This window comes from Leptidea sinapis, chromosome 3 (genome assembly GCF_905404315.1).
Source record: "Leptidea sinapis chromosome 3, ilLepSina1.1, whole genome shotgun sequence".
NCBI lineage: Eukaryota > Metazoa > Arthropoda > Insecta > Lepidoptera > Pieridae > Leptidea > Leptidea sinapis.
Window position 1 is genome coordinate 7,692,437 of NC_066267.1, and position 25,320 is coordinate 7,717,756.

General features: G+C 33.6%; 2 protein-coding genes across 2 annotated transcripts in view; one reads left to right on the top strand and one right to left on the bottom strand.

Moving 5' to 3' along the window:
• Window positions 1-16,497, bottom strand: part of LOC126979367 (inositol hexakisphosphate kinase 2) — a 54,178-nt gene extending 37,681 nt beyond the window's left edge. Inside the window, exon 1 of the mRNA XM_050828607.1 lies at window positions 16,231-16,497. The gene's annotated coding sequence lies outside the window, so the exon portion shown is untranslated. The remainder of the gene's footprint in view (window positions 1-16,230) is intronic.
• Window positions 16,498-19,080: 2,583 nt separating this feature from the next.
• On the top strand, window positions 19,081-21,075 carry LOC126979600 (mitochondrial import receptor subunit TOM22 homolog). The gene is made up of 5 exons (XM_050828972.1): window positions 19,081-19,316; window positions 19,387-19,455; window positions 19,536-19,633; window positions 19,734-19,875; window positions 20,443-21,075. The coding sequence occupies exons 1-5, from the start codon at window positions 19,200-19,202 to the stop codon at window positions 20,506-20,508; spliced, it is 492 nt and encodes a 163-aa protein (XP_050684929.1). The 5' UTR covers window positions 19,081-19,199; the 3' UTR covers window positions 20,509-21,075.
• The last annotated feature ends 4,245 nt before the right edge of the window (window positions 21,076-25,320 follow it).

The window sequence follows — 25,320 nt, forward strand, 5'->3', positions numbered from 1 at the left end:
CATTAAATCACTAAGACATTTAAACACTGCTAATTTGAATGGCAAAGTCTGAAGTTGGTAGTTTGAAAATAATTAAGTTTTGCATGAAAACAAACTTACGAGATAACGAAATATTATAAAGTTTCCGTATTCAATGAATTGAATTTTAATTTATTTGTTCCTTACTTGGATATTTTCTTATTTATATGTATTTATTTTTAACCGACTTCAAAAAAGGAGGAGGTTCTCAATTCGTCGGTATTTATATAAATTTTTATTTTTAAGTTTGTTACCTCAAAACTTTCGACCGAACGAATTATCAAAGTCGGTGTCATCCAAGATAGGCTTGTAACTACACACATAGTTATAGGAAAGCTGTGCTTGAGTCGTGAGGAGGTGAGAGGCGAGAGCCGGGTCGCGGCGGAAGGACACCGATTCCAAAAATTACAAGAATCGTAACTAGAATTAGATTGTATAAAAATACGCAATTATTTTTATACTTTTTAGTGCATATTATATCTGTTGTTTTGGAATAGTGTTTTTGAAGTCGGTTGTTTTTTTTTAGTATTTATTACGTGATGCTTTGTTGTATTAAGATCTTAACTACCTGCTTAGAGATGGTGTAGTTACCATCTCTTACTTCTACTAACATAAAAATTATATGAACAAATTTATAATATGCAATTCTTAACACTATCTGAAATGTTTGCATAGCTTATATAGGCAAACAAGGTGACGACAATAATACAAAGACTCCAAACAGATTCAGTAATATTCCACTATAAAATTATAACTTTGTGGAGGAATATTTAAAAAAAGATCAATTCGAAATGTACAGAAACTATACCTACACAATTCCACAATACAAACACGCAATCGAAATCTCAGGATCAACATTTTCAAACACAATCAGTGACATCACAATTTTGAACTATTTTGAATGTTTTATTAAGAATGAAATTGAAATCAATTCGAAGTGTAGAGAAACTATACCTATGCTGATTTACTATACAAACACGCAATGAAAATCTCAGGATCAACATTTTAAAACACAATCAGTGACATCACAATTTTGAACTATTTTTAATGTTTTATTAAGAATGAAATTGAAATCAATTCGAAATGTAGAGAAACTATACCTATGCTGATTTACTATACAAACACGCAATGAAAATCTCAGGATCAACATTTTAAAACACAATCAGTGACATCACAATTTTGAACTATTTTTAATGTTTTATTAAGAATGAAATTGAAATCAATTCGAAATGTAGAGAAACTATACCTATGCTGATTTACTATACAAACACGCAATGAAAATCTCAGGATCAACATTTTAAAACACAATCAGTGACATCACAATTTTGAACTATTTTTAATGTTTTATTAAGAATGAAATTGAAATCAATTCGAAATGTAGAGAAACTATACCTATGCTGATTTACTATACTATACACACACGCAATCGAAATCTCAGGATCAACATTTTAAAACACAATCAGTGACATCACAATTTTGAACTATTTTAAATGTTTTTTTAAGAATGAAATTGAAATCAACTCGAAATGTAGAGAAACTATACCTATGCTGATTTACTATACAAACACGCAATGAAAATCTCAGGATCAACATTTTAAAACACAATCAGTGACATCACAATTTTGAACTATTTTTAATGTTTTATTAAGAATGAAATTGAAATCAATTCGAAATGTAGAGAAACTATACCTATGCTGATTTACTATACAAACACGCAATGAAAATCTCAGGATCAACATTTTAAAACACAATCAGTGACATCACAATTTTGAACAATTTTTAATGTTTTATTAAGAATGAAATTGAAATCAATTCGAAATGTAGAGAAACTATACCTATGCTGATTTACTATACAAACACGCAATGAAAATCTCAGGATCAACATTTTAAAACACAATCAGTGACATCACAATTTTGAACTATTTTTAATGTTTTATTAAGAATGAAATTGAAATCAATTCGAAATGTAGAGAAACTATACCTATGCTGATTTACTATACAAACACGCAATGAAAATCTCAGGATCAACATTTTAAAACACAATCAGTGACATCACAATTTTGAACTATTTTTAATGTTTTATTAAGAATGAAATTGAAATCAATTCGAAATGTAGAGAAACTATACCTATGCTGATTTACTATACAAACACGCAATGAAAATCTCAGGATCAACATTTTAAAACACAATCAGTGATATCACAATTTTGAACTATTTACATTATTACTTTTTAGATTAGTACCGCAATTTTTTTGGAAACACAAAGTTATAGAATATAAGGTTTGACCAGTAAATTAAGGTAAGAATTTAGCCCTTTTCGGTAATTTTCATACATATATATTGGTCACGATAGAAACTTACCCCTCTTCATTATTTTTTCTTAGACGAGTGGTTCAGTAATTGTTTGTTGTTCCTTCCGGGATACAACATCAATGTTGCGCTGTCAAGCAATTTTATTTATACTTCGATTATCAAAATATTGAGGATAGAAACAAAACAATTTTGTTTATAATTAAAAACAGTAAAAGGTGTGCTTTCAAACAAATTTATTTATAAATCGCCAAAAATAGTAAGTAAAGTGACATTATTGTTTTATAATTGAAACAATCGCATTTTATTTTGATGTTTAGAATAAAATACAGTGGGGATATTTAATTGTAATAAACTACCTAGTAAATATTATTTGCTACAAAATATTTATATGTTGTCAGCAAATTAAATTGATACCTATTCCAAAACGAAAACTTTAGAAAGGATACAAAAAACGGACTGCTTTTTATGTTTGAGTGAAATCAGTAGGTTATATAAGAACGCAACAACAGAAGTACAAAATGCACTATCGATGCAATGTCATTTTTGGGGTATATAAACCAATTTGATACTAAAAAATTAATATTTGTCCATGACTAGAGGATTCCATAAAACTGAGCATCGCGCGCTTTCCGCGTTATTGTTATAAACCAGCTTTTCTACGTAAAACAGTAAACAAATAATAGGCAAACACACAAAACGCATTATCAGCAATTTTTTCTAGGCATTACGTTAATGAATCCAATTACATGGAGTAGTTATTTCCAGAGGTATTACATCACCGCTTTAAAATCCTAAAACACAAATAACCTTCACCTTATCGGTTGTAGCTTGTCTATGGAGTCGCGTGCCAATTGACATTTATCTGTCAAGACTCAAGACTCTTATCAACGAACAATACAGCTTAACTTTCGCGATACAAAGAGCCGTCTAAATATAAATTTAGGTATACAGAAATTCTATTGTTGACTTATGTCTTATCTGGCCTGTTTTTGTTTTGGTTGAATAGAATAATTTGCCACGACAATGTAACAGAATAATCTAAATAAAACACTTTTATAGGATTAAAACGCGTGTAACTATGTTTTTACATTCGATTTTTGCGTAGAAGTTTAATTTTTTATTTTTATTTTAGTTAATGTTTCTAGAACTTTCCAGATCTCGTTTTCAAGGGGACTGCAGATGAAATGAGTCAATGATAGTATTTGTCATAGTTATCATTATAAAGTTTAGCGCAATTTATTGCCGCGGAGGTGGTATTTACTGTAGACAGATGGTTTTTGGTAATATTTACTGACAGTGGCCTCTTCGTTTTTGGTATGTATAGTTGTGGCTTTTATTTTAGAGATTATTTGATCCCAGGTGTTACATAATTTTAGACCGTTTTCTCTATTGAAATTTGGGTGTTTTTTTTTAATTCAATGGCTTCACGTAGGTACCAGTCTTAGAATAGTTTCTCCGAAGGCATTGAAATTAAAAAACACCCATATTTAAATAGAGACGGTCTAACATAAGAATTGTTCGGAGTCTGAACACGATAACACCAAAAAATGTTTGAAAGTTCGTATTTGTGGCGGCATCACGCCCTTCACCTTAGCTATTTATTATGGCGTATTAGAAACCCCATCTATCGACATAGTTTTTTTATCGTTTACTTCAGCTTAAAAACTTAAAAGCTTATTTATTTAGCTTCAACTACCTACGCTCATTCGTAGATGAATGATAAAAAAAATACTACAAATGTATTTGATACAAAAATGTCTGAGCGTCGTCCACGTACTAGAAAATTAATTCATTACAGTCGGTTCTTTGGATAACTATCAACAGAATAATTAATATGACAACAGTCAGGTCACAAAATCACTAAAGTCGAAGAACGTGCACAGCCAAGATCAAAGGGTAAACCTAAAATAAAATTCTATTAAAAGCTTGTGATGAAACCAAACATAGACAAATGATTTAAGTTTTCTTTAGTGTTAATTCCGCCAATATTTGTTTTTCAAACAATTCGACACGTGTTTCGCCTCTACACGAGGCATCTTCAGGACGTGTTGTCTACTTACTTAAAACTTAAATCATTTGTATAATTATGGATTTCCGCAAAGTAACGCCTAATTCAATAAATTTTCTTAAACCAAACATAATTAATTAGTGAATTTGTGGAATGTTATTGCAAACAAGCATTGGAGATATATTATGGATTAATAAACTTAAAGATTTCATTTGCAGAAATAGATTGGTAATGAATATTAACTGTCGTTGTCTTTTCATCTCTATTTCAAATAATATTTAAGTGGCAAAATACTTAGTACACAATTCAATGCTGCCCCGCTGAGTTTCTTGCGCCCGTTCTTCTCAGGTCTGAGGCAGTCTATTTTGAATGGGTGGTAGTTTTCGACGATCAATAAGTGATTTTGAAAAAAAAAAAAAATTTCAATTTGAATGTGAACCTGTGAGATACTGCGCGTAGGTAAAATATTATATCAAAATGTTTCAATTTGTCACTATTAGTTTCGACTCACAGTTAAGATTCTAAACTTTAGAACTATAGTTTCGAGTATTTGGTATGTTTTACATTAATATGTTTGTCTTTTAGTTTGTATAGAAATATTTCAGGTTTACTCTGATATTGTGCGAGTGCTCTTCCAACTGAGCTAACCGTTCGAGTGAAGTATCGTCATAAAATCTTGTATGCTTTGTTCAACTCTCAGGTTGTGGCTTCATCTACAGGATCTACTTTATAGTTGATAACCTGTTCAACCCCAATATTTGCATATTAGGAAATTGACTTCAGATGTCGCTCTCGCAAATCTAAACAATTTGTTGTGTTTGTAAAGTAATTTTCAAATTTTATTTGTGTATTAATTCCAGAAGTGAGGGTTTTCACTTTAATAACCTAACAAATTATTTATGAAGTAATTTATATTTTTACCTCGGTTATTTAATAATTTTTTTGTTGAACCAGGGTGGATGCTTCCGCCAATTGGATTTAGGCACATATTTGTCTATTGTGCTATTTAAAAGTGTATAAAATGATGATATCATATTGTGTACATCATTGCATAGTTGAAACTCAGTCTGCGATTTTATTTTATCAAACTCTATAATAATCTGCTCGTAATCTGCTTTGTGGAAGTTATAACATGAGATTTTATTTGTTTTTTAAGATCATGACTATTCTTTTAAGCTATCCTTACCTTCCTAACCTGATCAGGTCCTTGACACTATTTTCATTTCCTTTGAATTTGTTTGCTTATAGTCGCTATATATTGTGATTCTATACTTGAAAAATTATTTCTCATTATTATTCCTACATTCTTAATTTATTACGAAAACACGCAACATCAATACGAAATACATGATATTATGTTTTTTTATGGAAAAGGAGGACAAACGAGCGTACGGGTCACCTGGTGTAAAGTGATCACCTCCGCCCGCATTCTCCTGCAACACCAGAGAAATCACAAGAGCCTTTAACGAAATAGTACGCGCTTTTTTTGAAGGTACCCATGTCGTATCGTCCCGGAAACACCGCACAAGGAAGCTCATTTTACAGCTTTGTAGTACGAGTAAGAAAGTTTCTTGAAAACCGCACTGTGAGGGACACCCCACATCCAGATGGTGGGGATGATATCCTAACTTGTGGCGTGTCGTGCGAAGTTGGAGTCCGGCGGATGTTGTTATATAATCCGAATATATTGGTTTCAGATAAGTAAGTTGGTTTAGGTAGTACCTAATAAATTACCAACCACCGCCGTTCCCGGCGGAGATGACAGGCAAGAAACTCCTGCGATTCCACTGGTGTATGTACAGAAGTGTATAGCGGTGATCACTTAAGGCGCAGAAAACAGGCAAACATGGTGTTTTTAGACATGTTTTGTTGTGAAAGTATAGCATTTCGAGCTATGAACACTACTTAATCCTGTTACACATATCCTTAAGTCTTATTTGTAGGTTGCTAATGCTTGCTGTTGGTTATAGTTAAAACTGCCGAGCCTTTTTGAACTACCACTTTTCTTTGAAGTTAAAAAAGTTTTTTGGCAAGGAGTGACGATTTTTTTGGTACTTCTCTCAGAAAAGTTATTCTTATAGCTTGTACTTTTTTGTGTAGGTTCATTTATTCATATTAGTAGTGAATAACGAGGATTGTAAGCACATAAACTGATTTCCACCCAAGAATTTTGAAAATATTGGCTTTGTTATATAGACGGCGGGCTGGCAGCCGTGAACTCATATCGCTCAAGGTCGCTGGCATTTAGTGTCGCCTTAGCATAATGTGACCCGTTTGCTCATTTGTGCTCCTCTTCCATAAAAAAAATAATCCTCCTGTTTTTAAAGTCACTTAATAGTAACCATTACTAACCAACAATAACTAGTTACTTAATAGGTAATTACTTACTTATCTGTTTCATTAAAGTACCAATTTAAATAACTCTAGGCATTAGCATTATTATTTTCGCAACCGCGAATGACGCCAGCGTTTTCAATGAAGCTTCTAGAATACAACACCCACGTGAAACAAAAACAGTCGACATTCAATACGAAGGGGGCTGGGGAGACCCCTACCTCATATGCCCGAGACCATAGACGAAGTTATCACTAACAATCTGGTTATATCACACACTAAAAAAATGGCAGTTTTGTTTATAAAAATCAATCAGTATAACAAATTAATATTTTCTAGGTTTTTATCACATCTGCCAAATCAGGAGGGGATCAGAAATAATGTATTGCCGATAAATATCACTCATATAAGGCGACACTAAATGCCAGCGACCTTGAGCGATATGAGTTCACGGCTGCCAGCCCGCCGTCTATATAACAAAGCTAATACTTTCAAAATTCTTGGGTGGAAATCAGTTTATGTGCTTACAATCCTCGTTATTCACTACTAATATGAATAAATGAACCTACACAAAAAAGTATAAGCTATAAGAATAACTTTTCTGAGAGAAGTAGGTACCAAAAAAATGCGTCACGCCATGCCAAAAAACTTGTTTAACTTCAAAGAAAAGTGGTAGTTCAAAAAGGCTCGGCAGTGTTAACTATAACCAACAGCAAGCATTAGCAACCTACAAATAAGACTTAAGGATATGTGTAACAGGATTAAATAGTGTTCATAGCTCGAAATGCTATACTTTCACCACAAAACTTGTCTAAAAACACCATGTTTGCGTGTTTTCTGCTTAATCTTCGCCTTAACCATAAAACGGTATACCATATAACATACACAGTATTGTATGATTACTATTATTTGTTAATTGACTTTCAAATTTACAGTACATTCTGATAAAAACATCGTTTTAGTCGGCAAAGACGAATACAATAAATTAAAATTTCAATGGTACAAACTCAGATATGAAGCCAAGCCAGGTTTATTAATTAAATGTGCATGACAGCTACGTTATGCTCACGATACGTCAGTCATTATGTTTTAGTGTAAGTTGCTGAAAATAAAGGCTTACAGTTCGCCGCTATATTTTTTAAACATGTTCACAGCTGTCACAGTCTATCTTGACGTATAAATTATTAACAACAGAAAATGAAAATGATTCAAATTCTCAGAAATTTAATGTATTTATCAGTGCTCCTGTCAGAAAACCGGACAAGGGCTGGTCTGACAAGCGCTACGTTGTAATAATGAAATAATAAGAACAAACAGCGGCGGCCCTATTGGTCACCCTCATCAGATAGTCCTAGCAAAAAACAATTTCGAGCTAAATATATAATTTTTTTCCCACCTTGATAAAAAGTTCGCTTTTAGTCCCTGGTACGAGGGACAAAAGTGACTGATTCACTGCCGGCAAGATGGCTAGAAGCGAGCTATTCATCCAGATGGGAAAAAAATTATATACGCACCACGTGAGATAAGTAGGACATTGCCACCGGCGATTGTCAATATTCCGCGGGGTGGCCTATTTTTCTCCCTGAGTGCGTAATATACAATCACCACGTCTCCGAGGAAAGTTCGTTTTTTTACCCTGTTGTCGAAAAGGAAATTGTTGACGTATTATTATTACTCATGCATCAACAAATTCATAGGACCGAAAAGTGAGACTTTTTCTAACGACAATAGGATAAAAAAGTGAACTTTCCATTACAGGTGTGGTTAAAAGTCGTACACGCAACACGGAAGGGAAAATGCCATCTCAAACCGCGTGCAAACACGTCTACTTCCCTCCCTAGGTGCGTAAAAGTAGAAATATATATTTACCATAGGGAGTGACAATAACATAATATTGCAACAACACTTGGTAAACGACATGAAGCTACCTCAGTTTGTAAAGGAGCTTTGACATGGGGAGAAGAAGTAATAAGAAACTCCCTGTCCCTCTTATAGTTCATAGATATAACTTCAAATATATTATGATACAATTTGAGGTGGCCTGAACCACTATATAATCTACTATACTATAGAAAGCCTTCTTTGTCAATGAAGTTTTAATATATTTCTTGAATTTGCGCTCAGTGAGTTGCGTATTATTTAAATGGCTTCTTTTCAGAGAGGAATGAAAATGAAAATTGTAGGTAAAAGATTTTATTTAAGGGCCTTGATAGAAGCCCGGACAACGTAATAGACCTATAAGAGTGACAGCAATCACGACCATCGTGTTCACGAAGCATCATTTCACAAACGATGAGTTCAAGCTCTAAAGGTTGATGCATCCAATATACGATAATGTCTATTTATACAGTTAATTATTTATTACTTTTAATGAAATAATGTTTATAATTTAAACACGATTCATATATTGGATGCAGCACCTTACAAACTAATTTGTTATGTATATTACAGCCATTGTGAAATACTTTATTTGATTGGAAAGAGTGGCCGTTGAGTTTCTTATGTTATGGTAAATTCAGTCATTTAAAAAAAAATTGTAGTAACGATTCAAAAGCGCTTAGTAAACTAAGTTTATTTGACTTTGACTTTAGAAAGAGTTATCTACAACATACGACATCGGTATTGTAATTTCTCTAGTGAAGCAAGACAGACGGTGCTTACTTACTATCAAGTGAACCGTACGCTCGTGTCCTAATTTTTTATGGAATAGGAGGACAAATGAGCGTACGGGTCTCCTGGTGTTAAGTGATCACCGCCGCCCACACTGTCTTGCAACACCAGAGGAATCACAAGAGCGTTGCCGGCTTTTAAGCAAAGGTGTACGCGCTTTTTTGAAGGTACCCATGTCGTATCGTGCCGGAAACACCGCACAAGGAAGCTCATTCCACAAATTTGTAGTACGTGGAAGAAAGCTCCTTGAAAACCGCACTGTGGAGGACCACCACACATCCAGATGGTGGGGATGTTATCCTAACTTGTGGCGTGTGGTGCGAAGGTGGAATTCGGCGGAATTTTCTATAAAAAAACTCTTCAAATCATGGTAAGAAAATAATAATCATTTCGGAATGGAAGAGTATTCAAGTTGAAACGCAGTAAAGGTTAATTACCGTCAAGTTTACACAGCGTAGTTCAGATCCAGTTGGAGGCTAATGAGACCTTCACGGGTCACGCCCTTTTAAGCGGCACGTTATAGTTCAAGTTTTTCAATCGCTGTTACGATTGACTGATAAAAATATTAGGGCTGGATTTCATCAACTTACTATAGCAATAACATACATGTGAATGTATCGGTTAAGCAGATAATATGTTGCACCATTTGAAAATTTGTAGATGACGTCATAACTTTAACTGTTAACCGTAACCGTCGAACCCTCGCCAGTTAAAGCTATTGTTAATGTTAAATATAGCTAAATAGCGACCTGTCAAAAGTTTCAAATAAATATTCGATATTGACTTTATATTTCACATTTTAAATTTAACTATGGCAAGGAATACGATATATGCAAAACATTCCACAGTCTGTTAAAGTCAGTTAACGTTAAATTTGACTTAAACCTCAACTATAACAGCTAATATGATGCAAACCAGCCTAAATGCCGCGGTATGATTAATTATTCACTAATATTTTTTACGTGCGACAAATATTTTTTTATGAATGAGGTAGAAATACAACGGGTCACCTGATGGTAAGTAAACACTCCGTACTATACTCTCTAGCAAACACCGGGAATCACAGGAGCGTGTTCGGCCATGTAGATAGCTGTATCGTCCTGGAAACACTGTGCAAGGAAGCTTATTCCAAAGCTTAGTTGTACATAGCAGAATTCCTTGAATACCGCACTGTGAAGGAACGGCAACACCTGGGGTCCTACTCCTAAAATCGATATACGATAAATTGTGGCATTAGTCGTGTCGAATCCTACTCTTAGTTACATCGTATTCAATGTCGAAAGGATGATTGAACGAACGAAACATTATTCGATATTATCGGTCCTAACCCTACTCTTAGTTGAAAATGTCAGGGATGAATATTCGAATTTCACAAATAATCAAACGTCACTTTTACGATAATCTCAACGACACCTTCTAGTAGTTGCTATTATCGTGTCAAGTTGTATAGATATATTTGCCATACAATATTCATTTACTATTCAACAGGATTTTTTTACTACTAAGTTATTTAAGTCATTTTGTTGATCGTTTATGCGTAGAAATAATGCAAATGGCCGCCTGAGAAATAGGATGTCGACGAGAAGGGTTGTTACTTTTTTTTTACATTTTATTATCCGCGAGTTTTGTATTATTTATTCAATTTAAAATGGTCATATTATATTCATTACATATTTTTTTAACATTTACATTATGTGTAAATGATACCAAATTGGTGGTGCAGAGTCTGGCCTGGTCCTTAGCGCCTAAACTATGTTATGACTTTTGACTTTTGACACTTCACAGCGACATAGCACAGATAATGTTTAGGTTTGCACATATTTCATTCACACTAACATCGTAAAAAATATCAAAATATTAGTCTATGGTAACGATAAACGATAAGGAATTCGAACATTAGTTAGAGTAGGGTAGTTGCGATATATTCGGAGTATTATCGTATCGTTCCGAATGTATCGTTGTCGATTTTGCGAGTAGACCTCCTGGATTGTAAGAATTATACGTCATAATAGTACAATTCGGAAAATAATAAATACCGTATGAATAAATTGTTAGTAAAGTGGGGTGTGAAAATGTATCATGACCTAAGTGATTAATAACACAAAAATAATTTGGTCAAATGTAGATTTAAAATTAGTGTATGTGGTAAAAGCAAATATTACTAAATAATGAGTTGTTTTAGTAAATGCATAACTCTGGTACTTACACCAGAAACCCCATTTATTTAAAAAAAAACTGTCACTGTTTATTTCGCTGAAATAGGAAAGCAGCCAGCACCGGTTTTGACGGGACTTTCACTGTCTGCAAGCTCATATTAAGGAGTAACTTGGGCTACTTCTATAATAGAATATGAATTATGATCAAAGAACCAATAGAATTGTAAACAAAAATTTGTTTCAATGGTCAGGTTGCGACGTCAACGAAATCCAGGCGGTAGAAGGTGGGCGCTCGTATAATCTGAAATAGAGGGGGAGTCCTCGACCTTGCTCACGAATGCGTAGGGCGTGACGGGTGACGTCACACTCTGCACCGTTAAAGGCGCTGCCATGCGCTCTAGTTCACCCCGAGCCCGAGACTTTGTGACGCCAATCTGCCTTACGAGAGACCCTTAGGTTACGTAACCGATCAAAGACGGCATTTGTTCGCCAAAGGTTTTCAGATTCAATTTTTCCAACGGATTCGCATAAAATGTTCCCTTTCTAAAAAGTTTGCTTAAAAATCTTAAAGGATTATAATATGACTAAAAAGATAGATATTGTTAACCAAATCTCAGTTGAAATGAGCTAATAATAAAAAAAAAATAACATTTCTGACGGATATAATACGGAGCTCACGTGAAACAATATAATATAATGCATCCAACGTGCTGAGGCTGTTTGTCTAAAGGTTAGTTACTCATGTGAATTCGTCGTCATTTTAATCGATCCTCTGGCGTCGATCCAAACAAAATGTAATAAATAGCCAACACGGGCGCCAGATAGCCGATATAACAGCGAACGATCATGACGGAAATAGTGCACTTCGAGTAAATTACATTGCGAATTTATTAAAAATGAGACGCACATTGTTTGACTGACACATTCTGGAAGCAACTCATCGTTGTGTGTCCGCGCGAGCTCTGAAGCTACAACACTCTTTAACTTAGCTTTTAATTCTTTACCGACTTAAAAAAGGAGGAGGTTATCAATTCGAGCGGTATTTCTTTTTAAGTATGTACACCGATTTCTCTGAGATTTATGATCCGATTTACGTAATTCTTTGATGCGACATAGATGCCATTTGGTCCCATATAAATTTTACATAGTTTGGCCCAGTAGTTTTCATTTTATGGACATTTTTATGAAAATTTTCGTCTATGAAAGGTAGGTTCAACAGTTCGTTATTACAAAATTCAACCATAGTACCTACCTAAGGTTAATAACACACGCCTTTTAATAGATTTAAAAGATATTTTACGGAACTCACATTTTTCAACATCTTTACTATTATTATCAAGAGGTAAAGTTTGTAAGGTTGTATTACGTAATCGATGGATCTACTGAACCGATTTTGAAAATTCTGTTAATAATATAGAAAGCCTCATTATTAATTGTGTCATATCAATTCGAGAACATTCATTATTCTTTTTTGCAACACTAGTTCCCGATTTAAAACCGTATGTAACGGGCTCAATTTTGTGCATAAAGGAATCTTCCCACTGCATAACATCACCGTGCTAGAGAAGTGTTAGACAAAAAATATTATTTGTATAGAAAAATATGAGACATAAAAAAAAAACCTTAAAACCATTAATAACGACTTCGAGACTGTACGATTTTATAATATTGTTATGTCAAGTGCTACCCGGCAAGCGTTGTTTTGCCATTTAAATTGTGTATTTGTTGTATGAACAATTGTCAAAAAATTATAGGTTATCAAGAAACATAATATTACACTAAACCTCCGAAACACGCTTCTTAGTTCTCATGGTATGAGTATTATGCCGATCAGTAGTTTTCACGGTATAACCGAAGGAAAAAACGGCTCTCCATTTATTAGCATGAATAGATATAAACTCGCGATGTATACAATACACAAGTATCACTGTATTCTTAACAAACATTTAACACAGTAATTATTTGTCATCACACAAGATTATTACGACGTTACGAAATAAGGCAATTACCTACTTACGGCAATACCACGTGCAATTGGGCTATTACAATATTTGGGTTAATGCGATCATCAAATACTAAACAGTACACACATACCAACACAATCTAGGCACGTATACATACATTGATTATCAAAAAACTATGAAGAATTTGGACAGTAAATGGAAAAATGAGAGATAATTTCAGAACCTACAATAAAAATAAATATCTGTGATCCAATTCCAAGGAATTCAGGGGGCAACATTTTGGCATACGGCATTTTACGCGGTGCCACACCAGAGCATTTACGTCATTGATCATGAATCCTTTCAATCGGGTTCAACTTCTGGCAATGCTATTGTACGTACGAAGGAGAAATCTGGGTGCACACTCTCTTGGTGGACCGACGCGTTTAAAAGGAGCTTTTTACAATTACCATGCAGTGTTACGTCAATTCGATAGGCTATTTTATAATTACTAGAATAAGTGTGTCCACTTTCGATTTTATTTTTCATCACAAAAAAGATAATATTTTACAACACTACACAAAATTTAGACAATGTACCTATACCATCAGAAGCAATGCTTGCAGTCACATTAAGGTAAGTAAAACTCAGTTCTTAATCAGACAATATTTATTATTGTATACTGATCAACACTGCACACCCCGTAATCCGGACTCGGACCGGACGAAGTGCGCGTACGTTAATACAAATAATACTTCAGTCCATCAATAATAGAATCGAATAAAAGACATCGGATGACAGAAGCCGGATCTAGTGCGTAAACTACAGTAGAATTAGTTCTATGACTACTTCGTACCGTATTTCACGGGTACGGATCAGATTCGGATCGGACATAGTGTGAAAGCGCTCTTACTGTCCATATTAATATTTTGGCAGATAGGTTCCATTTATTATAAATAAATTTTATTATATTTGGCAAAGTGCATTACCGGGTGTCACAATAATTTTAATACTTCATAAAAACAATATTTATAGCTTTTGTCTGAAAACATTAATGGCACGAATAGGAATTTATATTTTATAAGCTAATTTTAGTTTATTACTACTTTCATTGGTGCAAATGCAGTTGATTATAGTCCAACAAATTTGTGCGCAATGACAGGGAGGAGCAGGTGTAAAGTAAAAACTAAAGATGTTAGCGGTTAGTGATGCGGGGAAGGGCTATGCGTGAGAAGGCCATAGCCACCGTCTATCACCCCATGGTATGGTCATGCATGAAGTTGTCGGACCATAATACATGTGCTTAGTGAATAAAACAAAACAAGAGTCAAATCAAAATAGGTCAAGGAAATGACACATATGAATGTCAAATGTTTCCTTTTCTTTTTACATTCTAATAAGAAGGTGAAGTGTGTCTCATGTTCAAAGAAGCCATATCCCTCACGCCTTTCCCTGCACTTGTAGTGTGCCTGTTACAAACCACAGTTGGATATGCTTGTATGATTGGTAGCTGTTTAGCATGACACAGGTTCACCTTTGAAACAAAATGTTGAAAAATTCTCAAAAATGCCTCACATAATTAATGGAACAAATATGTAATAAGAGACATATTATACATAATATGTAAAAAGTACAGCACAAATTTAACTACACACAAAAGGGAAGGAATTCCTAGTTGCCAATTTGTTTAAAAAATTAATTGGGGTAAGACAGAGTGATCCTTTGTCTCCAAAACTTTTCTCAGTAACACTATAAAGCGGTTTTAGAACTTTGGAGTGAGACAATATTGGTGTAATTATATAAATGATCATAAATTCAACCACCTTAGATTTGCTTATGATTTAGTTCTGATATCAGACAATGCCACTACCATCCAAACTATGTAACAAGATTTTGCTGAGAAAATAGGTAGCAGTTGGACTCTCTATGAATAATTTAAAACTAAAATCATGTCAAACAGGTAAGAGACAGCCATAAAAGTAGATAAGGAAAAATAAAATATGTCAAACCAATCTTGAAATTGAAAATAATATTTTTGCATATTTGCTTTCAATCTTGAGATGGAGCTGCTCAGTCTCTCAGTCATAATAAGTGAGACTAAGAAGGAATTCGAATGCTTTTCTCTTGCAATCATCTGCCTGGAGTGGACATAATAATTGTTGTGCTCATAAATTGTGTCAAAGTTTTTCACAGGATATCAGCCTTTTCTTCGAACTTTTGATATTTTCATCTGGATACCCTAGCTTTGTCTTCATGGCATTTGCCATTTTGCATTTATTTTTACATTGCCTGACCTTTACAGAGGCATGAGGTATTGATAAAATTACATCTGCTGACACTGAATTTCATGTTTTTCTATTTTTTAAATAAAGATCATGAATGTGAATAAAATTACTTAGGTAAATGTATCTTAAATACATATCTAAAGATAAATAAGTAACACTAATGTATGTTCAAATCTTTTCTTATTACTGAGAGATGAAACTATGAACAATATTCTTGTATGTTGCTTTGCAAATTAGAACACACCATGTTATGACATTACCATGTCATAAGATATAGAAAGGCAACAACTACAATAAAGATCTAGATCTATATACATAGTGCCTAGAAATCAAATGGGAAGCTGATGAATTTGAAAAAGATAATTATTATAAGTAATCAATAACAGAAAATAAGAAACATCATTTCTATTATTGCCCGGTTTTGCTTTTGCTAATACATGAGGACAGAATCCAATTTTAGGTTTAAAGTTATTATTAACGATGTAATAGAGATAAATTCTTACCACAATTTGTGCAGCTATAGCGAATAAATATAAGAATATCCACAGGAACAGTCACTCTAGTCACTTTTCTAAAATTTTATGGATTGACAATAAACACTCGCGAAGAGGATAAAACTTCACACAAAATTTCAGTAAATGTATTATTCTAATATTTGAAATCTTACAACTATGAATGTAAAAATAAATAAATAAATCGAAAAACCAGATAACTATTGAGAAATCGAATGTAATTTGTTAACAATTAACATTACACTAGGTATAAGGTATAAATTAAATTACTTAAATTTTTAGAAATGTCAAATGACAATTACTGAAGTTTGGGCATCATGTCATAGACCTACAATCATTCTTTTTAACTGGTTTTACAACTCTGGGTTCTAGCCTTTTTTATAAAAATTATTATTCATGATGCCGTCTAGTCTTTTTGCCTCCCACTGCCATGCCAGCCGGCCAGCGTAGGTTAGAATTTTTTTTCGTTATTTTCTTGAAAATGCTGCATTACCTGGTAATAACAGTAGTATCGTTATAGTCGTGAACTAAAGCTCTATTAACTACAATTTTTTTTTGCCTCCTAATTAGTGCTACGGGATACTAAGTCGAACCCCTTGAAGCCATTAATATACAAATAGATACAAATATTATAAGCTATTTGTGGCCAGACTTCAGGGTATCCAAAGAGTATAAAGAGAAAATACTTCGTATTTCAAATTAAAACTTAATGTAGATTCATGCTTCATTAAAAAGCAAAAGTCATTAAGTCAGATATATTTTGAGTACAGTTGCTACAGTTCATACGAGATTTATGTGTTTCATATTTTAGAAAGATGATATTGAAATCATGCCAATAGAGCCTTTATGTAAATGCAGCTCGCCTGATGATTGTCAAGTAATTCTAATTTTGCTATTATATTTTGTGTTGTTTTTTAGTATTATTAAAACAAACATCCGAAAATATGTATACAATAGATCTGCATCTGTTTGTTTTGTTTTAATAAAGTGAGTAGATTTTTAGGTTACCATAATATTTAAACACCTGACACGGTGCGAAATACCTTCGTGATGTCACAATAACAGAAACCCACTCCAATCCTTAATTTGCGAGAATCAATCCGGCACTACCTTTATTTTTGTAGGTGCTATAATTGTGACTAGAGAGTGCGTGCTTTTTTTGAAGATACCTATGGTATACTGTTCTGAAAACACCAAAACACCCCGCTACGAATATCATTATATAGTTTGGTTGTACGTGGAGGAAAGTTCCTTCAAAACCGAAATCTAAGGACGCCATACATACGCTGTGTCACACAATGAGGATGATAGGATACATCCACCTACCACACATAGGTGGAATTCAAGGGCAGGAATCAAGGGAATCAAGTCAAACACCTCTTTGGAATGCTCCTCGTAATAAATGCGGAAGAAGACACACAATGAAGAGACCTCTCTTCACATCACCAAGTTATCTAACCATTCACTCTGCGTTAAATGGCTGATACTCTAGCCATGTATCAGACCAGACTTGAGAGCAATACTCCATCTGCGCTTTTTACAACTCAAGAATGACGACTGGCGTGAAATAAATGCGTTGCTTTATTTGCAACCTCCAGTTTCTTCGATATCCATATGTCTTTCTCGTCCAAATGATCCGTAATTGACAATTACTCAAGATTTCGAGACCCAGTATTCTAAGACTAGATCAGGCATTAAGAGAAATGTTGTCGAAGAGCTTGAGTTTACAACAAATGTTTATTTTTATGGTTGTTTAAGTATTCACAAGTTTTTCCTCCATCTGTTCGACGATTTCCCAAGAGAAAGAGAAATTTGACAGAACAGGATGAAGTATTAAACAGTTTCCGCCAACAACGACCTGTATGCTGCACCCGAATGGAATACTAATTTATTTTCACAAATACTTGGGAGAACCTAATTGATAGAAGTTTCAAGAGGACCGCTTTGTTCGATGCACGGCGGATCTCTTTTGCAATATTCTTACTATTTGCCAAGCTTTCTCCCTTTGATAGCATCGATAAAGGCTAACATGATGTGACTTAAACTATGCCTTTTGAGTTCAACTGCCAAAACCATCCCACGCCTGGGAGCCGACCATAAGCCCTCGTAAATTTAAGTCCTGTGTTGTCTATAGTGGCGACACTCACCCAATACTACTATTTCAGCGGGATGGATCGGTGCAAGCCCGTCTTCCATTGCTGATTGAACGCAACCCATTAGACGGCTCTATTTCAGCGTTACTACAGTGGGGCCTCTAGATACTTGCATAGACATAGCCATCAAAATTTATGCGCTACCCTTAAAATTACCGTAACAACGATAGCAGATATACGCCCTAACGAATGCATATACCCTGGAATGGGGTAATAATTACTCCTACTTTTGTATACGAGGAATGTTAAATACGCTGTGTCACTCGGTCGAGAAACCTGCGTCTTCGTGAGGAATAACAATCCCAGTTGCGCGGTTCCAATGGTTGATGGTGGACAGTGACTGGAGTCGATTTCCCTGACTTTGGCAGAGCTTTTATCCTCCTGAAGTCGTGTGGATTCTGGCCCGTTCAATCTGTCGTCGTAGGATGACAGTGTAACTCTCACAAATCGAAAAGCACATAGTCACCTCTCACAAAATCTGTGGGACTGGGACTCCCCAATTTATAGGCATAGGTGTTTAAAAGTAATAATAGCGTTACAAAGCTAAAAGTGTGTTATTTCACTTATATGTAAATATGGCACCATTAATGACATTAAAATCTTTATACTTCAATTGTTTTTGATAGGTGTCACAACCACAATCAGATTTGACTTTTGACGTTTGTAATCAATAATCAATTATCATATAGTAAATGGTAGGTACATAAATTTTTGCCATTCCAAGATCTTATTTCCTAATCTAAGCACGAGGTTAACAAAAAAAACTCTTATTTGACTTTCTTTAGACGCACATCACATTTCCCTAATATGTTAATGGATTTTCCTGATGAACTAGAGCAGAGTGATAGTGGAATGGAATCATTGACAGCTAGCAAAGATGATACCCCTGAGCGTAGACCCGAAGAAATATTTGTTACTCCTGCGGTATGTACAATACAGGAGATTAAAATAATTCGAATGAAAATGATGTGAATTGTATGTTTTTCTTTTACAGCTGGGGTCGTCACCTACAGCTGAAGCCGGCGACATAACTCCCTTCATATCGCTAAAAGAATATGACGACGTGAGTTAAAAATATTAATTGTCTTCCTATTATCAAATTATTGATTTATTTCAAAATTTATTTCATTATTCTCTATTTAGGAACCTGATGAAACTTTATCTGAAAGATTGTGGGGACTCACAGAGATGTTTCCTGAATGTGTACGTAATGGAACATACACAGTTACAACAAAGACTTGGTAAGAAATATATTAATAATTACTTACATTGATTATTGAGATGATAATAGTATAATAGTTATTGGTATTAAAATGTTTTTCAATTCATTTTTAAATATAGGTCTGGTGTCAAGAATATGTACCAGTTATCTCGATCCGTAATGTGGGTGGTAGCCAGTTCTTCAGTGATTTTGTTTGCCCCTGTTATATTTGAAGTTGAAAGAGCACAAGTTGAGGAAATGCAAAAGTCACAACAAAAACAGGTATATATTATATTGTACATACTATATTATATTCAAATGTTCACAATTTTGGTATACAATACCTTGTTAAAATGATTGCTGGAAATTTGTGTATTTATCATTGCTCCATTCAGACAAAAATGTTAAGCATTTATAAGCTTTGTTTTATTATATTAAAAAAAATATTTTTAACACATGTTTTGTGAAACAGTGTCTAAACTGTTTAAATGACATCTATAGATTGATGCTAAACAACAGAAAGACATGGATTTGTAACAGAACTTTTTTTAAACAAGTGTTCAATGTGTTTTTAACTTCTTTCTAATAACATCGCAATAGTCTATTTAATATTGTAGCCAAACAGTTGTTTTATAATTTACCAAGCCTAGTGGTGTGTTAGTACTGTGTTAAAACGAGTTTATCATCATATAAATATTAATTACATTTTATTAAAATGAGTCTTATTTGTATAAGCTGAATTTATAATAATTTTTGATGAATTTAGCTAACCACTAATTGATAATTGGTTGATTCATTTTTTATATTTAAAATATTATTCATATTTTTTGGTTTTATTTATATTTACAGGTGCTGTTGGGGACAAATACTTCTATGACAGGACCTATGCCAAGCATGCCACCCATGCCACGATAAATTAAACCAAATTTTGACCTTTCTTTCCATAGATTGCACTTATTATTAGATATAATAATGTAATGTAATATAGATTTAAAATCTATTGTCATGGTAACTGCATTTTATATGTTTATTCATATTTTATGAACTCAGTTAAGAAAGAAAAACCTGGTATGTATAGCTCTGTCAATAAAGATGTAGGAATGCCATATGTTATGGTGATTTCACTGTGCTAAGTAAGGTGTGTCTAAACCAAAACTGCATAATCCCTTAACATATTTTAGCTTTACATGTTGATGACAACTATATATGAATATATATCGCCTATTGTTGTGTAATCTAAAAGTAGTTTCAATTCTTAGTAAATACTCTTTTAGTAATACTGATTATGATTATATTGAGTTCATAAATTATAATGTGTGTCTATATTATATACCCACATGTTCCAATGAAGGTATTTTAATTTATATGTTATATATATATGTATTTCTCTATACCCGAAAGCAAATTGAATATACATAATAATTATTTTGAAATTGTAGATATTGTTTTGTTAGAACATACAATAAAATACTTTAAATCAAATTGGTATTATATTTTACACTTTAATAAGATACAAGAGTTGAAACTTTCAAATTCCCTTTTCCCTTTCAGTTGAGCTTATAAATTTTAACGCAATGTGAATGAGGAAATAACTATTATCTACACAGTTTTACTTCTAAAGCAGCAACCCTCCTCGGCCTTGCATGGAAGTAATTAAAGAAAAAAAAATTTTTTTTTTTTTACACTCTACTACTACACTTTCATGTCCTATCCATGGGAAGAGCAATCAATGCTAAGGTCAAAGCACTAATAATGAAAGAAATCAAATGATAAAAGTCTAGGTTGTTTTAACCTTTGATATTTATTAAAGTATACATTAGAATGATATGCTTTAAATGAAAATTATAATCTATATTTCTATGCCCAAGAATATATCAATTTTTATTTGGATAATGCTTAATACAGAAGAGTGTAAATAGAAGTCACACAATTTCTAATTAGTTTTCATAAAAGAAATGGTTATGGTGAGTTAACTGTAATTATATGATGATAGCGATTTGCCATCTCTCAGTTTTCTTATGAAATGAAGAATGGCTTAGCAGGCTTAAATTGAGGTTGACAATTACCTCTATTTTGAGCAATGCACACAGTGACATACAAATCTCAAGTGCAAGACGTAGTGTGTCACACACACTTAAGTCATAAAACTGGCCTGTTTTCATTGGCTGTCTAGCATGAAGAGGCTCTCTCTAGACATATAAATTATCTAAGGCGAATATACTCTCAGACAAGGGAACATTACAATTTTATTTTGGAAGAGTTGGACAAACGAATGTATGGGTGAGTTGATGTTAAGTGATCACGGTCACCACATTCTCCTGCAACACCAAAGGAATCATAGGAGTGGTGTCGGTCTATAAAAAAGGTGTATTATTGGTTTGTGTGTTGTGATTCAAGTGCGTTTTTATTGCTGCGATTCCCATTAACATTTATTTTGTGGCATGGTATGCAATGCAAGTCCATAGGCCATTCCCATTTACAAAGGATGTAACCCAGTGGAAACGGAAGAGAATATAACAAAAATGAAAGGAAAAATAAATTACGGGCGATCTGAGGTCGGGAAGTGGAAGGGAGGGGGGGTGTAATTAAGGATAAAAAACGGTTTATCTCAATTTCTGGCAAATTTTTTATCTTTTCCACAATCAATTTATTTTTCACGAAATTTAGTGAACATTTTTATTAGAACCTTTTTATGTCCCAAATACACTGTAATTTATTAGAATCGAAATATTTTTAATAATAATAAAATGTATTGCCTTGAACCTAATTGAAGTACACAATATCAGCTTATTACAAACATACATTAAGACAAAAGGGAGTAGGCTCGGCTTATGCTGCTTGAAATAATATTTTCATGCAGGGCTGGTTCTCAGCCATTCCCATCTCCCTAAGGTATAAGGTGGGGTACATAGTAAAGAGGGCAAACTAATAACGATTACAATTCAGATCTAAACTTTTTCTAAATGTATCAACCTCTGTATAAATTATGAGTGTCAGTGTTGTATAAATATATGAGTGTGTGTCAATGTGTCAGTTTAAATGTAAAACGAAACGAGTTGCAAATTTTATGGTTAAATCATGAAAAATATTTATTTAAGGGAAGTTCTTTCCATACACAATAATTGAACTTTTCAGCTTCCTGTTGTTTTTTTAATAATGCCATTTTATATTTACCCTTAAACTGATTTATATTTTTTATCATTCTAAGAGGTGGTGGCAAATCATTCCAAATACGGGAAGCCATGAATTTGAAACTGGATCTATATCTTGTTGTCTTGTAGTATGGCATATTTAATAAGTTTTGAGAGGCAAAACGTGTACATTTTAAATTAGAACTTCCGCTCCAGGACAATTTTTCAAATAAATATTCAGGACGCCTTCTATAGAGTATTCTCTTTATACTACAGGCATAATGCAATTCTCTCCTAGCTTTCATATTAAGTAGGTATTCGTTTGTTGTTTAAATATGGAGTTATATAACCTCTGTTTGGAACATGAAAGCAGAATCGAATACATGCATTTTGTACCCGCTGTACTGCTCTCTCCAATTTATGACTATGTCTGGGACCATATGTTGTACTGCAGTGGTTGAATTGGGAGAGGACAAGTGACTCAGTCAATGAAGTACGTAGTTCCTCTTTTAGGTATGGCCTTATTTTATAAAGTGTTTTGTTTATAAAAAGCAGTTCTTATTTTATTGTTAACATGTTCCATAAATTTTTGCTCACTGTCTAGTACCAGGCCCAAATTACGTGCAGTTTTTACATATTCTACTGGTATATTATTTATTTATACTTTTTCGTTGCAGTTACATATACATTTGATTTGGTTTTTTGTTCCAAGGGCTAACATCTGTGATTTAGCTGGATTAAGTGACAGCGAGTTTTTTTTTGACCAATTGTAGATATTTTCTAAGTCCTGATTTATTTTACGTACAGCGTCTTTGACATCTTCTCCTTTGAAAGAGTAATACAGTTGCGTGTCATCAGCGTAGAGGTGGTATTTACAAGTTTTTATATATTTGGGGAGGTCAGCAGTAAAAATGGAGAAAATTATTGGCCTTAGCAGAGAGCCCTGTGGGACACCTCTTATCACAACGCAAAACTAGTATACTACTATATCCCATATCCGATGCTTCTGTCAAATCATCAGTGATATGTAGAAGGGCTGTTTCTGTGCCGTGACCCTTACGAAACCCAGATTGATATTTTGGTATTACTTTTAAGCTATTGCATAGCTTCTATCGCGAAACCTAACACTTACTTACTAGATGTAAATAGATATTTCGCCACGGTCATTTCAGTTGCCGTAGAACAGCGGTTATCACGTATGCTTTTTGTGCAGAAGGTCCCATGTTCGAGCCTGGGGTACGTCTTGATTTTTATTTAATTTCTTGGTTTTTTTTTATATCACGTTTTTTTATTTTTTACTATTTAGTTTTACCTGTCACAAGCATTTTTATTTAGTTTCACCTGTCTCGTTGTCTGTCTGTAATCAAATCTTGCAAGTTAAATTTTACTCACTTCCCGTTTGCTTTTTTTTTTAATTAATTTTATTAAAAAAATACTGCATAATTGCATAAGTTGCTAAAAAATGCTATGCAATAGCTTTACCGCGGCAGTCGCCGAGTGCCACACGTCTTTTTTATTTTTATTTTAACCCTTTTCTATTTATTTTCCGACACCTCCAACAAATATCGTTAATTTATACAAAAATGTAAACAAAAACTTAACAAATTATATACTATAGGTACCTAACCTTTCTCGACAACCACGTTATCCGTTGGTAAAATCAGGACCAAAATCGTTGCAGTAGCTACAGCACAATTCGCCATTTAATGTTGTACCTATATCAAAGCACTATATGCAAGCACTTCTGCCAACAACAAAACTGCGACCAAAGGGGCCAATTGCCTCCATTAAGGCGATTCATTTTCGGCGCGCTAGTGATATAAGTATCTACCTCTTATAATACTATAATATCATTGAGGAAACATGGGTAAAACGATAAAACGAGTGTTATTTGATATGTTGAGTAAATTTAAGCAAGATCACGAAGAGAAGGAACCGATATAGTGGAAAAAAAATGTTTAGACGTCTTGAATGAATTCGTAGGTTAGAACGGCATAATGAATTTGATCCTTGATTTAAGATAGTAAGTCCTAATTTTATATATATCTTGTGTTTCACATAGATCACCTACTATTTGCACAGTATTACTTCTGTGTAATGTTCATTTGCGTTCATTAGTTTAGTTCACTAAGAAGTATTGAATATTAAATTGTATTTCAGATAATCTTAACGACAGTTGTGACACTGTAAACTAATAATATACCTAGACGAAATATACATTTCAGCAGCTCAAATGAAACAAACAAAAATAAAATATGCTTTTGAGAGTGTAACATCAGAACATTGAAAGACAATGACAGAGCATTTTCTTCATATTGAAGTTCAGAACAAGACGAGGGATGGAATAATAGAAGAGTTAGCATCATAAGTGTGCAGTATAATAGTTCCAGTAGTAGTTTAGACGAATCTAAATCGAAATAGAAATGTTAGAATCAGCTTTCGATTATAATGAATTATGTCTGTTTATCTTCCTTTATGGCTATTATTTTTATGCTCACCTTAGCTGTGTAGTGATTGTCATTAAATATTCTTGCACTGTAGGTATTTTTTACCCCTTCAATGCTCTAGCTTCTGATAATATGATCCCTTTGTACGT

What these genes read in the sequence shown, in the direction of transcription:
- LOC126979600 (XM_050828972.1), top strand. Translation starts at nt 19,200, where the DNA reads ATGTTAATGGATTTTCCTGATGAACTAGAGCAGAGTGATAGTGGAATG. An exon ending in ACAGTTACAACAAAGACTTG is followed by an intron (nt 19,634 to 19,733) that starts GTAAGAAATATA and finishes TTTTAAATATAG; the next exon opens with GTCTGGTGTCAAGAATATGT. An exon ending in AAAAGTCACAACAAAAACAG is followed by an intron (nt 19,876 to 20,442) that starts GTATATATTATA and finishes TTATATTTACAG; the next exon opens with GTGCTGTTGGGGACAAATAC.